General features: G+C 34.6%; 2 protein-coding genes across 9 annotated transcripts in view; one reads left to right on the top strand and one right to left on the bottom strand.

Moving 5' to 3' along the window:
- Positions 1–8,108, top strand: part of CAST (calpastatin) — an 81,549-nt gene extending 73,441 nt beyond the window's left edge. For 6 of the 8 annotated variants that reach the window (XM_032214354.1, XM_032214351.1, XM_032214353.1 and 3 more), the window contains 4 exons: positions 79–171; positions 871–924; positions 1,812–1,901; positions 4,661–5,293. In XM_032214354.1, the coding sequence (XP_032070245.1) occupies positions 79–171; positions 871–924; positions 1,812–1,901; positions 4,661–4,951 (528 nt within the window). In that variant the 3' untranslated portion in view covers positions 4,952–5,293. Of the gene's footprint in view, positions 1–78; positions 172–870; positions 925–1,811; positions 1,902–4,660; positions 5,294–5,696; positions 5,758–5,984 lie in introns of those variants that run through there. The other 2 variants (XM_032214356.1, XM_032214355.1) reach the window with 2 other exon arrangements.
- The window catches only part of ERAP1 (endoplasmic reticulum aminopeptidase 1), a 31,383-nt gene continuing 22,255 nt past the window's right edge, over positions 5,555–14,682 (bottom strand). The window contains exons 17-20 of the mRNA XM_032214349.1: positions 12,623–12,763; positions 12,435–12,516; positions 9,938–10,124; positions 5,555–5,724 (exon numbers count right to left, since the gene is read on the bottom strand). Of these exons, the coding sequence (XP_032070240.1) occupies positions 9,975–10,124; positions 12,435–12,516; positions 12,623–12,763 (373 nt within the window). The 3' untranslated portion in view covers positions 5,555–5,724; positions 9,938–9,974. The remainder of the gene's footprint in view (positions 5,725–9,937; positions 10,125–12,434; positions 12,517–12,622; positions 12,764–14,682) is intronic.

The raw sequence follows: 14,682 nt of genomic DNA, 5'->3' as shown, positions 1-14,682 counted from the left end.
TCTATAAATGATGGTTGGAATTCATTAGACTTCTCTAAAAAAAATTAGTGCATTTTTAAAAAAGCCCACTTTTTACAGGAAAAAGCCAAAGCTGAACATTTGGACAAACTTGGAGAAAGAGATGATACAATCCCTCCTGAATATAGACATCTTCTGGATTCAGATGAAAAGGTAAATAGATACTTTTAAAGTCAAACTTACAACGTAAGTTTTTTTTTTAAAGAAATAAATGTACTGGAACAGGAATAGACTGTCAAATAACATTGATAAAAAAAACTAATGCAGGATGCCCCTGGTGTTTAAATGTATATTACCTCATAAATAACAGTATTGCTCAGCCTAGGGGCTTCTAAATGTGTTGAAATTGAACATCCTTTAACATTAGTCAGGATGGGTTCTGTTAATCAAGATTCCTGGGAGTTGTTGTCTAAGAATACAAGTTAGGCAAGGATACTTAAGAGCAACTACGACATATTGTTTGATATTGAAAATGAAAGCATTTTCACCCTTCATATGTTTTGAAACTGTGTTTTACATATATGCAAACATACGACTGGAAAAAAAACCTTATGGGTCTTCTAGTCCAGTCCTCTGCCCAAGGCAGGAATCTTTATATCATTCAGGACAAATGACTGTCCAATCTTTTCTTGAAAATCTCCAGTGATGGAGATTTTTTACTGGCGGTATGGTTTTCCATAAATACAATAAAACTTTTAAAGTTTCAACATGCAGGTAGTCTTGAACAAACAGAATTAGGAAAAGCTGAACAATCTAACAAGCATTCTAGATTATTTAAAATAGATGACTAGATTAGACTTGAATAGGTTGGTGAATGAAACTGATATTTAATTATGTTTTTCTTTGTCAAAGGGTAAACCTATAAAGCCAAAAGATAAAGATGGTGAGAAACCCAAAGAACAAACGGTAAGGAAGTATTACTTTCAATTCTATGCTGTGCTTGCTGTCGATAGATTGGCTTAGTTTATTGAAATATGAATCTACCTCTAGGACCAAAATGATGGATATAAATCCCTTAACGTAGCATTAATGTAGCATGAATTTTAATACCGTTCAGAAGAAAAGGTGTCTTGATTAGTTTGTTTAAGACCAATGAGAAATAAGATAGATTCTATCTTTAATAATATTGGAAAGAACGTATTCTTTCTTCTTTTATTTAAATTTCTACACTATCTGTGAATGTTATGTATTTTAAAGTGTTGTTTTTGTCTATTTATTCCCCTTCCCTTGTTTATTGTGAGCTGCCCGGAGTCCTTCGGGAGTGGGCGGCATACAAGACAAATAAACTAAACTAAACTAAACTATCCATCTCATCTAGGTGATCCTGGGTGGTTTAGCTGTAGAAAATTTAGGTCAAGAAACCGATCAAATTCTTTAAAAAAATGCAGGATTCTTATGACACATAATGAATTAGAAACCAAATAGAGTTAGCTCTAGTAGTGATAACGGAATACTTTTATTACTTCTGCTGCTGCAGCTTGGTGGGCTTTTGTTCCCAGCTGTCTGTCTGCCATTTCATATCAATTAACCCCATGTACCAGTGAAGAACTTCAAGGGGTAGGACCCAGTGGTGACCATTAGAGGATGGTTTTAATTTTAATAACAAAGACCTGTTGAAAATATTTCTACATTTTGAAAGTCCTTGTTTCATTTGCTCTGCATGTTTTATACCAAATGTTTGAAACTCACAAATGGATGTTTGAAACTAAATTTCTGATTTTGGTTTAGAGCTTATCTCATATGATGATCTTGGAAAATGTTGCTGTTCTTTAAAATAATTATTCTTATTTCAGAAGCCAGACAGTGACTCAGCAGCCATTGATGCTCTTTCTGGGGATTTCGACCATTGTGTTAAACCTGTTTCCCAGCCACCTTCAACAAAGGTAGGTCTCTTTTTTGGCAAGATCAGGTGCTCTTTAACTCAGATTTAACGTCCTGCTACATTAAGGGAGCAAAAGTAACAAAAGGTAGTTTGCAAAATGGCCTAGTAAACAGCAAGTAAAATCTGCTGCTAAGCAAGATTTGATTTGTTATGTTATGTGGTTCTGAATTTATATATATGTATGTATGTATGTATGTATGCATGCATGCATGTCTGTCTTTGGTTATTCGGGTTTTCTCCTGCGTAAAATTGGAGGTGTCTTGGCGACGTTTCGACGAAGTCTCATTCGTCATCTTCATTCATTCATCTTCATTCGTCAGCCGAGATTTCACATTGCTCCTGGAAGCACGAAGCCTGAAGATGACGAATGAGACTTTGTCGAAACGTCACCAAGACACCTCCAATTTTACGCGGGAGAAAACCCGAATAACCAAAGACCTACATACTAACACCCACGAAAACATCAGAAAACAAATATATATATATATATGTATGTATGTATGTATGTATGTTACATATGTTGTATATATGTATACATATACATATATGTAATGCATATGTATGTATATGTATATTATACAAAATTGGCATTCTACTTGTTGAATGTAAGTCGTATTTAAGAATCCCATTTGAAAAGTCCAAGATGGCCCAAATCAAAGTAGTACTACCTACTATTTTTACCTTGCCCTTAAGGTGGCAAGCAAACCTAGTACTTCTGCCTGTTTTCTTTCCAACACCACCTTGAGTTTGGTTGGGCTGAAAACAGGGACTGCCCCAAAATTATCCAACCAGCTTTCATCTCTAAGGAAGGCCTAGAACTCTTATCTCCTGATTTCTAGGCTTGCACCTTCACCACACCATATTGAGCAAATGTGGATTTTTTTCCTATTGTGCATGGAAATCCATATGTGTGAGAAGAAATTCAACATCTTCGGCTCAACAATCTTAATTATGCCCAAGTTTGTTGTGCAAGAATTCTTCAATAAGGAAATAGACCAGGAAAAAAGAGAAAAATACATTGAAATTTTTTTGAAAACTCTCTGTTTTTAATCATATAGCAAAACAACTGTAAGAGTTTTTGAAACTTGAAAGCTTATTTTTTTCTGTGTCATTCGGTTGATTAAAAGGAATATGGTTAGCTCTGGCTTTTTATCATGGATACTGTGTGAAATGAATTAAAAAAAGCTTATTCATATTTTCTGTCTCTCTTGTGGTTATCCAGTGAACAATGTTTAATAGAAAGTTTATAAATAATGTTTTCTCAGTTTAATGCCACTCCTCTAAATAAGTAAAACATCCCCATTTATACTATGCTAGAGCGCCATCTGCCTGTTTTAGAATATGCATTTTTTAAATGTTTTTAATTTTACTTGCATAATGTTATTTCCTCTCCTATTTCTTTGAAAATTTGAGGACTGGATTCATTTAAATATTATTTAAAAAAACAGAATTCATGGTTTATCTACTCACAATTATTTGCATATAGCTTTACCAAAACTCCTTCCTTTGGTAGATTTAGTTTAATTTTTAGGTAACCTGATTTTTAGGTAATTAAAAATTCTACCAATTATGAGAATATAGCTGAGGTTAATCCCACATTGGCTTCTAAAGCTAAGAATAGACCTATTAAACAAATGTTGTTTAAGGGTGACATTTTATTTCTAGTCTTTGCAGGAACATGCATAAATTAATTCAAATAATGGAGCAAAGAATTGGTTCTTTAAAATGCTAATTCAGGTTTCTTAAGAGTTAAATGGAATGAGGGAACAAGTATTAAATGCCTGTTCTTGCTTTTATTTCTTAGTTGTAAATCTGAGTTTTATTTGTTCTCATGTCTCTGCTGCAAATGCTGCCTAAATTATCCAAAGAAAGTCTTCACTCGTCAAAAATAAAAGTTGTTTTGAATGTCTCTAATAAATAAAAGCTAATAAAGCTTTTCTCACAATAAAATTGTGCTAAGTATAGACTTGTTTTTGTTCATTTGCCTCTCTAGGACAATTGAAATAGGGCACAGTTTTCTCACATGCATCTTTGTATGCCCTCAATAAAATGCAAGACTTTATTCTTACACCATAAATAAAAAATATGCATGAACCTGTATGTTTAAACATTAAGCTTTAGAAAACCTACATCTTCCACAGGAGAGAGAAAGCAGAACCAGAAAAGGGGATGCATGACAGGAGATCTAGAAAAGGGGATGCGTGACACACAGTCAAGTGTTCCCTTAACTAAAGTCTCAGCAGCTGCATTATATAAAACCATAACACCTCTTAAACTTATATTATGGAACTATATGGTGTTCTATCTTTAACAACTAGTTTTAGCTTCTCCTTTCAGTTATTCTGAACCCTTGGGTTATATGTCCATCATATGAATTTCAATTTTTCTTTATAGGTAATGCTTGAATTAACGATCATCCATTTAATGATTGAAATAGGGAAAAGTGATAGTTGACCTGTCTTCAAAGTTAGGACCACTGTATTACTGTACCACCATAGTCATGTGATTAAAATTCAGGTACTTGCCAAACCAGATTACATTTACCACCAATAGCAGCATCCTGAGGTTACCTAATCATGATTAGTGATCTTCCCAACTGGCTTCTAACACGAAATGTTAATTGGGGGAGTTGGATTCACATAACAAATATGATTCCCTTCAGGACCATTTCTTGTCCCAATTGTGGTCTCATGCAACTACACTTTGAAAAGATGTTATTTCTTGGAAAAATGAACAAACAATTTTCTCTGTTGGGCATAGGAGGAGAAATCAAAAGGTGCTGCCTCATCTAAACCTAGGAAGGAGGAAAAGAAATCCAAAACACCCAAGAAGGTAAGATTGTTTAGCATAACAATTCTACCTAGTGTGATTTGTTCCACTTTTGCCTCTTGTATGAGCTGGAGAATTTCTGAAGCATCTTCTGTGCAATTTTTAAGCTTATTCTGTTATCCTCTATTATTAGTCAGGAAGCCTGATTTTTTAAATCTCATTTCATTACTATCACCTATTACTAGAATAGAAATCATGAACCTGTTGTTGTATTCAGGTTGAGCAATGTGAAACTCTGGGGATACAAAGAAGAGTGACTATAATCAATTGAAACTATACCCTGGCCTGAAATGTACTTATGAGAACATTATTTATAAATTTCATGCAGAAGCTAATTATGGAGATTTTATGGAACCTGCGTACATTATTTGCCTAAATTCAGAGGCATATTTAATAGTAGCTTCTAAAGTTTCTTAAACATGTAAATGTTAACCTTTTGCTTTTTAGATGCTTGTATTGTGGCTGGGAGGGATCAAATCTGGAGTGGCTTAGATTGGAGTGTTGCCTTAGCTAACAATGGCTAATCGCTAAATAATGACTGTATCATTTAGCAATAGAAACTTCATCCCAATGGTGATTAAGTCAAGGATAACCTATGTGATAAAAAATACATTTACCATTGGGTGTCATTGCTCTGATCAAATGTTGAATCTTTAGATACATATGAAAGTACCAATTAACTTTAAGAGAGATGGTTTTAGGGTGTGAAAAGCTTTTTACCCCACTCTCTGGTTTTGGATCATTTTCTGTTATTTCAAACTCACCACCCTAAGTCTTATTTTTAAATGACCTGGCTAACACATCATACTTTACTATGATTTGATTAACCTTGTCCTATTAAAGAACTTCACTTCACAGAACACACTAAGCTAAAACCAGCCCCCAAGACATAATTCATAACAGACTATGTGAATTCAGTGTTTACTACAATAACTAATGTCATGATTCTTTTTTCTTCTCTTTTAAGGCAAAAGAGCAATCTTCCACTGCAAAATCTGAAAAACAAAAAAAAAGTTAAATGTCATCAGGTGAGTAGTCCTAAGTCCTAAGTTTTCTATCATGAATATATAATATGCATGTGACTCAGAATGAATTGACATTTAGAAAATCTGTAGTAATAAACCCTGACATCAGCACAAGTTTTTCACTAATTCAGAGATTAGTTTGACTCATAGTACACATTCTGATGTCCTAAAAAATCTTTCCCGACATGGAGCCTTCTTTGTAAGATGTCCTCTTACATTTTTCCCATTAGGGATCCATTGTTGTACACTTGAAGTAACAGATGGATAACCTACATGAAGCATCAGACCCCTTTTGCAGTCCCTGGAGGCCTTTCCTGAAAATATCAGCACCAAAATACAGAGGCGCATTTTTGCCTTGTTTCTTACAAATAACAAGCAAAATCAAATCATTCACAAAAGAAATAAGTTTGCTCTCTCTGGTGAAAATAGATCACTGCCATAATCCTTGAAGTTGGAATAAATCATTTAAAAAAACCATTTTCTCCCTGTGACTGTTGTTGGCTGTCCCTGAGCTAATTTTTTCTACAGACCTCTGGTTAATTTTGAAGCATACTGCAAAAGATAAGTTCAGAACTACAGTAAGAACTCTTTCCCAGCCGCTTGGAAAGAATGAGAGAATGAGTGTGCCCACTGCCACCATCCAGCCTTTGCTTATGCCCCATCGGGTAGCCTGATAAAAAAAAACCAACAACCCTTTGATATTTGTTTTTAAAAAGTCTGCTAGCCTTTTTAATGAAACACTAGTTTTAGGAACAAAGCAAATTTGATTAAACAAGGAAATTATGTTCAGTAAGAGGATTCTATTTATAAGAAACATCATAGGTGCAATGTTATGTTCTTATATCCTGGCTTTTGTTTTTGTATCGAGTCACAAAGTTGAGATGAACAGCTCTATAAATTCTATATTATTGGTTAGTTTAAGTTTAAATCAACGCTGTTTATCCTGCTAATCTAAATATTTTAGTTTTTTGATTTAAAATTCCTGCCTCAGCTGTTGAATGTTATGACACACTTCCTTTTAAGAACAGAACATATTTTTATCTTTTCAGAATGTTTATCACCAGCGTGAAAATTTTTTATTTTGATGGATAGCTGTATTTGAACAAAAGCAGTTTTGCAAAAAGATAGCATCTTGGACATTTTATGATATTGGGCTACGTTGGCATGCAAAGCATTTATTTTGCTATTTTCAAGGATGAACTCACATTTTCTAGGCACTTACTTTATTGTCTGTATTATTGTCATTTTCTTAAGTTTTGAGAAGAAAAGAATGCTTTATATTTGTAAGAAAGATATTTCTTATGGATTTAATAGGAGTGAAATATGCAAAATTTTGCACATAATCTACCCACAGTGCCTGTAAATCTCAGTGAATTTTGCTAGTTTGTTATAAAAGGAATGCTTTAAATATGACTTTGGTTGCCTTCTTAGGCCAATTGCCTATGAGTATTTTTGCTGGAGAATTGTTAGGGGAAAATGAGTAAATAGTTGCAAAGTTTTCAAAATTGGAGCAGAGTAGAAGCTTCTACGTTGCAGCCTTGGCTTCTTATCAAATAACGAACAGTGCCATTCCCTAAAACCTGCATCGTATAAAAAGCATTTGTGCTAAATCTGTCATTGGTTTCCTGGGAAAGATAGAGAGAAAAGTAACTAGTACTTTTCCCACCAACCCTCTCCCCCAAAACTGTTCTATACTATCTGCTTTACTCTGAGCAATATGTAACACAAGAGCCGAAAACATAGGATGGCATAATAACCATCCATAGAATTGAGAACATGCAAAGAATCCTTATCCTTGTTTTTCAAACTAAGCAACTTTTGAGATATGTGCCTTTCAATTCCTTTGATTTCCCAACCAGGTATTCTGGGATTTAAAGTCCACACATCTTAAAGTTGTCAAGTTCAAGAAACACTGTCCTAGAGTATAAATACACAGCACAGCTGATTTCATAATAATTCTTAATCAAATTTAAGTGCTTTCCTTTCTTAAGTATTCCATGCAGGGTATGTGAGAGATGGATATAGTTCCAGATTCAGATGTGCTTTGAAATCCATGTTAAAATTATCACACCTGTTCTTAGGCAGCTGACTCTATAAACTAAACCAACCTTAGTTGCTCCAGGAATCTTAACTGTGTGATTCCTTTTCACCTGCATGGGATTAAAAGAAAGAGCATGGTGTTTTCTATCACAATGTTTACTTTTTTCAAATGGATTCAATAAAAGATTTCCTTGTGGATTACATCTTTCATACTGAAGACAATGAGACTGTCCTTAATTACATGTAATGTCAATACTGAACTGTACTTGACATTTTAATGTGGCACACTAATAAACATTTTATGTATTACTTTATATTTGTTATTTTGTATTCCGTTGCAACCTGAATTCTATCAAAAATACTTTAAATATGCTTTGTTATATCTTTATCAATTCCTATTACCTAATCCTTTGGCATACACATTTCACAGACCAATCCAACCTTACTTTTATGTACTGCTGTGGATTGTGGACTTTTCACATACTTTGCCACTAGAAATTATGTCTTAATTATTGAAATTCGATGCTACTCAACTATAAATGATCAAATTTAAAACAGCGCAACTTATTTTGGAGAATAATATTCTGCCATTTTACTTCACCAAGAACACTAATATTTCAGAATGTTTTAACAATGGAGAGGTCTTTGGAAATGATACATTCCAAGCCAAAAATACACTTCTCAACTTTACTCTCAGAAATCAGGAATACTGTAGTTTAATGCAACAGCGTTGTTGTGAAATCCATCAAAATGTTTAATAAGTCTTTCACCACAACATAAACGTATGACTTGTGGATAAGTAAAGAAATTAATGAGCATGAAACAAGAACATTAATGAAGGAATGACATTTTTGAGATACAGATGCCTCCTTTTATATTACTTTTATACTTTTATATTAAAATGAAGTGTAACAGCATGCACCAATACACCTAATTAAGTGAATAATTAAGCTTGTTGAAAGATCATTTTTTGCCAGTTGCCATCAAAAAAAAAATTACACAAGCATCTTCATCCAGATAATTCTCGCTTAACAATAGTAATTGTGAGTAGAATTTCCATCACTATGCAATATGGTCGCAAAGGATGATGTCTCATGACCCCATTGCTTAGTGACGACAATCCCATTGGTATCATTGAGGACTATCTCACAACTTTCTGCTGACTGCCAAGAAGCAAAGTCAATGGAGAAGCTGACAGAAAGCCAGCTGTGCCAGGCAGCCCTCAAGCAGGCTGGCAAGTGGGTAAGTGGCTAGCCTAGTGTGGTGTAAGCATGGTGGGACCAGCTGTTGCTGGGTGATGGAAGAGGGTCTATGATAACTCAATCTCCTTGAAATTGTGCTAGAACAGACAAGAGAAAAACAATTACCCTTCACTTATACACTTATACCTTAATTTTTATGGTTTATAGTTGCTCTGAGTAGCAAAATAATTCTAAGCTCATTTTAACATTCAGTTACTGATAAATATTATTTAATTCTAGCCTCTGGAGTCTGTACTATTATTTTAAAGTAATGGTTACTTTAAAATAATGGCCATTACAGGTAGTCCTCAACTTACAACCATTCATTTAGTGATCGAAGTTACAATGCAACTGAAAAAGTGACTTAGGACTATTTTTCACACTTATGACCATTGTGGCATGCCCATGGTCACATGATTAACATTTGGATGCTTGGCAACTGATTTAGATTTATGACAGTTGCAGTATCCCGGGGTTATATAATCACCTTTTGTGACCTTCTGACAAGCAAAATCAATGGGAAAGCCAGATTAATTTAACAATCATGTTACTAAACTGCAATGATTCATTTAACAACTGTGGCAGGAACAGTCATAAAACAGGGCAATGTTCATTTAACAACTGTCTCACTTAGCAATATAAATTTTGGGCTGAATTGTGGTTGTGAGTCGAGGACTACCACTACAAGCCTATTTGAAGCTATTAAAGCGATTGTTATAAAAATTCTTATATAGGATATTGCAATTATAGTGGTAAAAACTGTACTGTTTTCTTGCCTTCAATTTGTTTTCCACAAACCCCAATTTATCCCAAGTGGAATGTTTTTAAATATATTAAGGAACAATCCTGTTGCAGAGATTTCTATCAGTTTCTAGACAGTATGTATAGCTTTGAGAACTTACTTCTGGTCAATTCTGAATCAATAATTAACATACAATTTCACACTTTGCCATTAATCTGTAACCATGTCTTGATTTTTTCAAGGTTCTTATCCATCCACTGGATATTTTCTTCAATTGTTTCTATTGCTTGTTGAACAGCACGGAGCTCTGAAGTGCTTTTGTCCATTGAGCTGAAATAGTTTTTTACCTATTGAGGAAATATAGAGAAACACAACTGATTCTTGCAGGATTCCTACCAAAGTAGCAGCAGAAAGCTAGTTTTCCAAAATAGACTTAATACTGAATACAGTATGCCATGGGATGGCATTCAAAACTATTTGTTCATGCTTATCTCTCCTTTCCCACTATTCCTTCAACCAGAAAGAAGTTACAAATAAAAAAATATATTCCAATTGACAAGAGGAGGAGAAGCCGGGTTAGTAATGAGACATTCTCTTAAGAGAGATGGATCATTCCCATATGCTTCCATTCTCTGGATGGACATGAATAGTTGCATTTTCCCCCTCCTTTCAGACAGAGGCTGCAGCTATCTCAGAAATACTCATTCTCAAGCCCCATTCATTTCCAAATGAAAAATGTAGGAAGACATACAAACAAAATGTAATAAATTGGGTGTATTACTGTAGGTCGTGACCCGTCAAAACCGCGGTCCACTAAAGCGCGCCCGATTAAAGCGCGTACCTGACGTCATCAGCAGCGCGACAAATACGACTGCGGAGAAAAAAGGGCGCTTTAAAAAGCGCTTTTAAAGCAAGCCGATTCACATAAAGGTAAGGGTTAGGTTTAGGGTTAGGTTTAGGTTTAGGGTTACATTAAGCGTTAGGGTTAGGGTTAGGTTAAGGGTTAGGCTTAGGGTTAGGTTTGGGGTTAGGTTTGGGGGGGTTAGGTTTAGATTTACGTGTCAATTTTAAGTTTACCGCTCACAGCGTGCTGTTTTCGTCGCGCGGTGATGACATCACGTACGCACTTTCGTCGAGCGCGCTTTAGTCTACCGCGGTTTTGTGGTGGAACCACCGTAGGTGTTGACAATATACCATTTCAAAACTAGACTTGCATACTTAATGCATGCTGTCAAACTATAAACTATTTCTGCAATAACTAAGCACAACACGGATTTAAAATGTCAATGAGGGGATGGAACACGTTGCTGAAAACAGGCCTCCTCCATCTACATTCATGCAATAACTCTCAAATTGCAAGGACCATGTTCACATTGAGAATGTGCTTGTGTGCTCATTTCAAGGATGCTTCTTTTCTTATTCAAATCAGCAGCCATTTGGAACACAATCCGGATATTTTTCATTGAGTTTTAAAAGTTTGTAGTGCCAGATGTCATGTTAGACAAATTTTGCAAGGCCTAGTGTCAGGCACAAAAACCAGGTCCACATGTGAAGGTTCAAATTAACTTATTGTTAAAAGCCTATGCACACTGTCAATGCCTGCCAGTTAGATAAGGGTCAAGGTCAGCCGGGTTGGGAGGGGAGGTTGGACTGAAGAAAGACTGAGGGCAAAAGAAGAAGGAAACGACAGAGAATAAGGTGGCTGGATGGAGTCACCGAAGCAGTAGGCGTGAGCTTAAATGGACTCCAAAGGGTGGTAGAGAACAGGAAGGTCTGGAGGAACTTTGTCCATGGGGTTGCGATGGGCTGGACATGACTTCACAATTAACAACAACAAGGCTGATCCCTTTTTTCATCCCTCCCCTAATTCTGCCAGTCCTCCTGGTTACTAATTTGTTTCTAGGTACAATTAAAGGTTCTAGTTTGACCTATAAAGCCCCACATGACTTAGCAGCTGGTGAACTTTAAGGCTGCCTTTTCCACCCCGAGAAATTGGGGCTTTTGGCCCCAATTTTTATGATGGGAGGTGACTTGGGACACTAGAAAATGCTGTTTTTCCATTAATTCCCATATACTTAGTTATGAACTTCTAGAAGGTAACGAAACTCTACTCTTCCAGAGGGCCTTTGGAAGTCTGAAACTGGATTTTGTTAATGAATTAATTAATTTAATTTTGTTAGTTGCTTTATATTTTTTTTTGTAAGTGCTTTATTTCTTGAAGTGATTTTGAACTGCTGATGTTATGATGATGATGTATTTTGTTGTAAGCTAGCATGAATCTCATATGTGTGTGTGTGTGTGTGTGTGTTTATTAGAACCAGTTTAGTGTAGTGATTAAAAGCAGTGAAGCAGAAATTAAAGTTCTTAAACATGGCAGCCAGCTGGGTGACCTAGAGCCAGTTACTCTTTCAGCTCTAGGAGAAGACAATGGCAAATCCTTGTTGCAAAAGAATTCATGAACTTGTCTATACAATTGCTATAAGTCAAAACTAGTTTGAGAGCACAAACATATCTTAATTCCCACAAACACAAAACTAAACATTATTATATATTCTTAACAAATTGATTCTCTCTCTATAAAAATGGTTTGCATCGATTTAAGATAAAAAAAATATCATGTCACAGTTACTTATATATACTGTCAAAGATATATTTACCTCAGCAAGCTGTTCCTTTGTGGAATACTGATTTGTTATGCCAGTAATCATGTGTGCAAGTGAGTGTGAGCCAAGGTCAAATCTACAAGAAAAACAAACAAAACCAAAACCAAACATCAACAGAGTAAACAGTTTTGTAGGCTTCCTCAAAACAAATTAAAGTGCAAGAACATGAAGGTCATACATACTTTTTTACAAGTTTCTGCCAGTTTTGTTTTAAAAACTTCCAAGCTAATTGGTATCCATAAGGATTCCTTCCAACACTCAAAACTATAGAAGGCAGTTCCTGAGTCTTTATTATGTCACCTTGCAATGCTTGATCCATTAGCCTAAAAAAACCGATCAAACAATTTTTTCAATTAAGCATCGATACATGAAATATGTGCTGAAATTTGTTAAGAAAATTATATCCCTTATTGAAGCAAGCAAGGAATACAACAAACAATGCAGCTTTTTAATTTGTTCTCTCATTGATTCTCTCAATAACTAGTACCCCCCCCCCAAAGTAATGATGTTCTAATTTTCTAATTTCTTGGGAATATTGTTTCACAAAACAATATTTGATTTATCCTATGTTTCTAAGTGGCCTACATGCAAATGTATCAGTTAAAAACAGTCATTTATTTGGAAGCTTATTTTGTTTTTTAATATATGTAAAGTAGAATATATACACAACATAACGGAAGTTGATGTTTTGAAAAAGCTGATTGTGAATGTGGATTAACATATAAAGACTTGCTAGTACAGGAAAATAGGTAAAATAACTGACTGCAGAGGGATTTAGTTTTCAATAGTTTTAATATGTGCAACTAAAATATTTAGTATAGATTGTAAAAAGATGAGGAATAAAATGAGATAAAATATATAAATTTTTGTTGAGATTCAAAAAGGAGGAAAAGCAAGTTAAAAGGTCTGAAAGTCCCTGAAAGTTCAATGCAAAAGTTTTAAAAATGATGTACCATTGTTGCAAGTCCCCAGAAAATTTGTCTTAAGATGTATAAAGATACTTCTAATCACTGTTGGAAATGTGAAAAACATGAAGAGACATTTTCTCATGCATGATGTCAAAGAGCAAAAACATACTGGATGCAAATGCATAAACAATACATGTGGTGATGCAGAGAATTTTAAAAATTAATACTCAGATAAAACTGGAACTTTCTTATTACATTTTATGAACTATCAGTTAGAAAAGGCTTGTGGATGATTGGACTTATATAGAGTAACTTTGAGGCTATTATACATAAGGATGGAAGATTATAGGAATTTCTTGATTTACAACCATTTGAAGTTAAAACAATTTATGACCATTTTTCACACTTACAAGTGTTGCCACATCCCCATGTTTACATGATCAAAATTCAGATGCTTGGCAACTGGTTTGTATTTGTGATGGTTGTAGTGTCCTGGAGTCATGTGATCACCTTTTGTGACCTTCTGACAAGCAAAGCCAATGGGGAAGTCAGATTCACTTAACAACTGCAGTGATTAACTTAACAACTGTGACAAGAAAGGTTGTAAGATGGGGCGAAACTCAACAACTGGCTGACTTAGCAACAGAAATTTTGGGCTCAATTGTGGTCATAAGTCGAGGACTACCTGTTCAGAAACATTAGTAATGGATGGATGGATTGTAAAAATGGCTGAATTTACAGAAATGGCTAAATTGACTTGTTTGATTAAGGAGAGAACAACAACTACTTTTTTAAAAGACTGGAAACCCTGTTTAGACTTTTTGCTGAAAATGAATAAAAATGAACGGTTGATATTTGTAGGAAGAAAGGAACTATGATATACAATGTGGGAGGGTAAAGATGGTAAATGCTATATTTATAACCTCTGCAGAGAAGATTTTAGTCATTTCAGACATCTTTTTCTTGCTTTTTATTCATTCATATTTTTTACCCTTTTATACTATTTTTCTGTTCTATGTTTCTGTAGTTTTTAAAATCTTTGTAAAACCTTTTAATAAACATTATTTATGAAAAAGCTAATTGTAACTGTAGAATGGCTTTTTAATTAAATAAAATTCTACTGACAAAATATAAATAAATGTTAAATAGTGCAAAACACAAAGAAGAAGAAAATATAGTCTGGAACAGAAGATTAAAAGCTCTTGTTCAGTTGTTTCTTACTTGTATTAAAAAATGTCTTAATTCTTCCTTGTTCCATCCAAGCTTGAGTTGCCTACTGGCCTCAAAAGTATAGTAATATAACACTGCATTTTTGTCTAGCAAATGTTAACAAC

The sequence above is a fragment of the Thamnophis elegans genome, chromosome 3 (genome assembly GCF_009769535.1).
Source record: "Thamnophis elegans isolate rThaEle1 chromosome 3, rThaEle1.pri, whole genome shotgun sequence".
NCBI classification, from domain to species: domain Eukaryota; kingdom Metazoa; phylum Chordata; class Lepidosauria; order Squamata; family Colubridae; genus Thamnophis; species Thamnophis elegans.
This window is presented reverse-complemented; position numbering and strand designations above follow the sequence as displayed.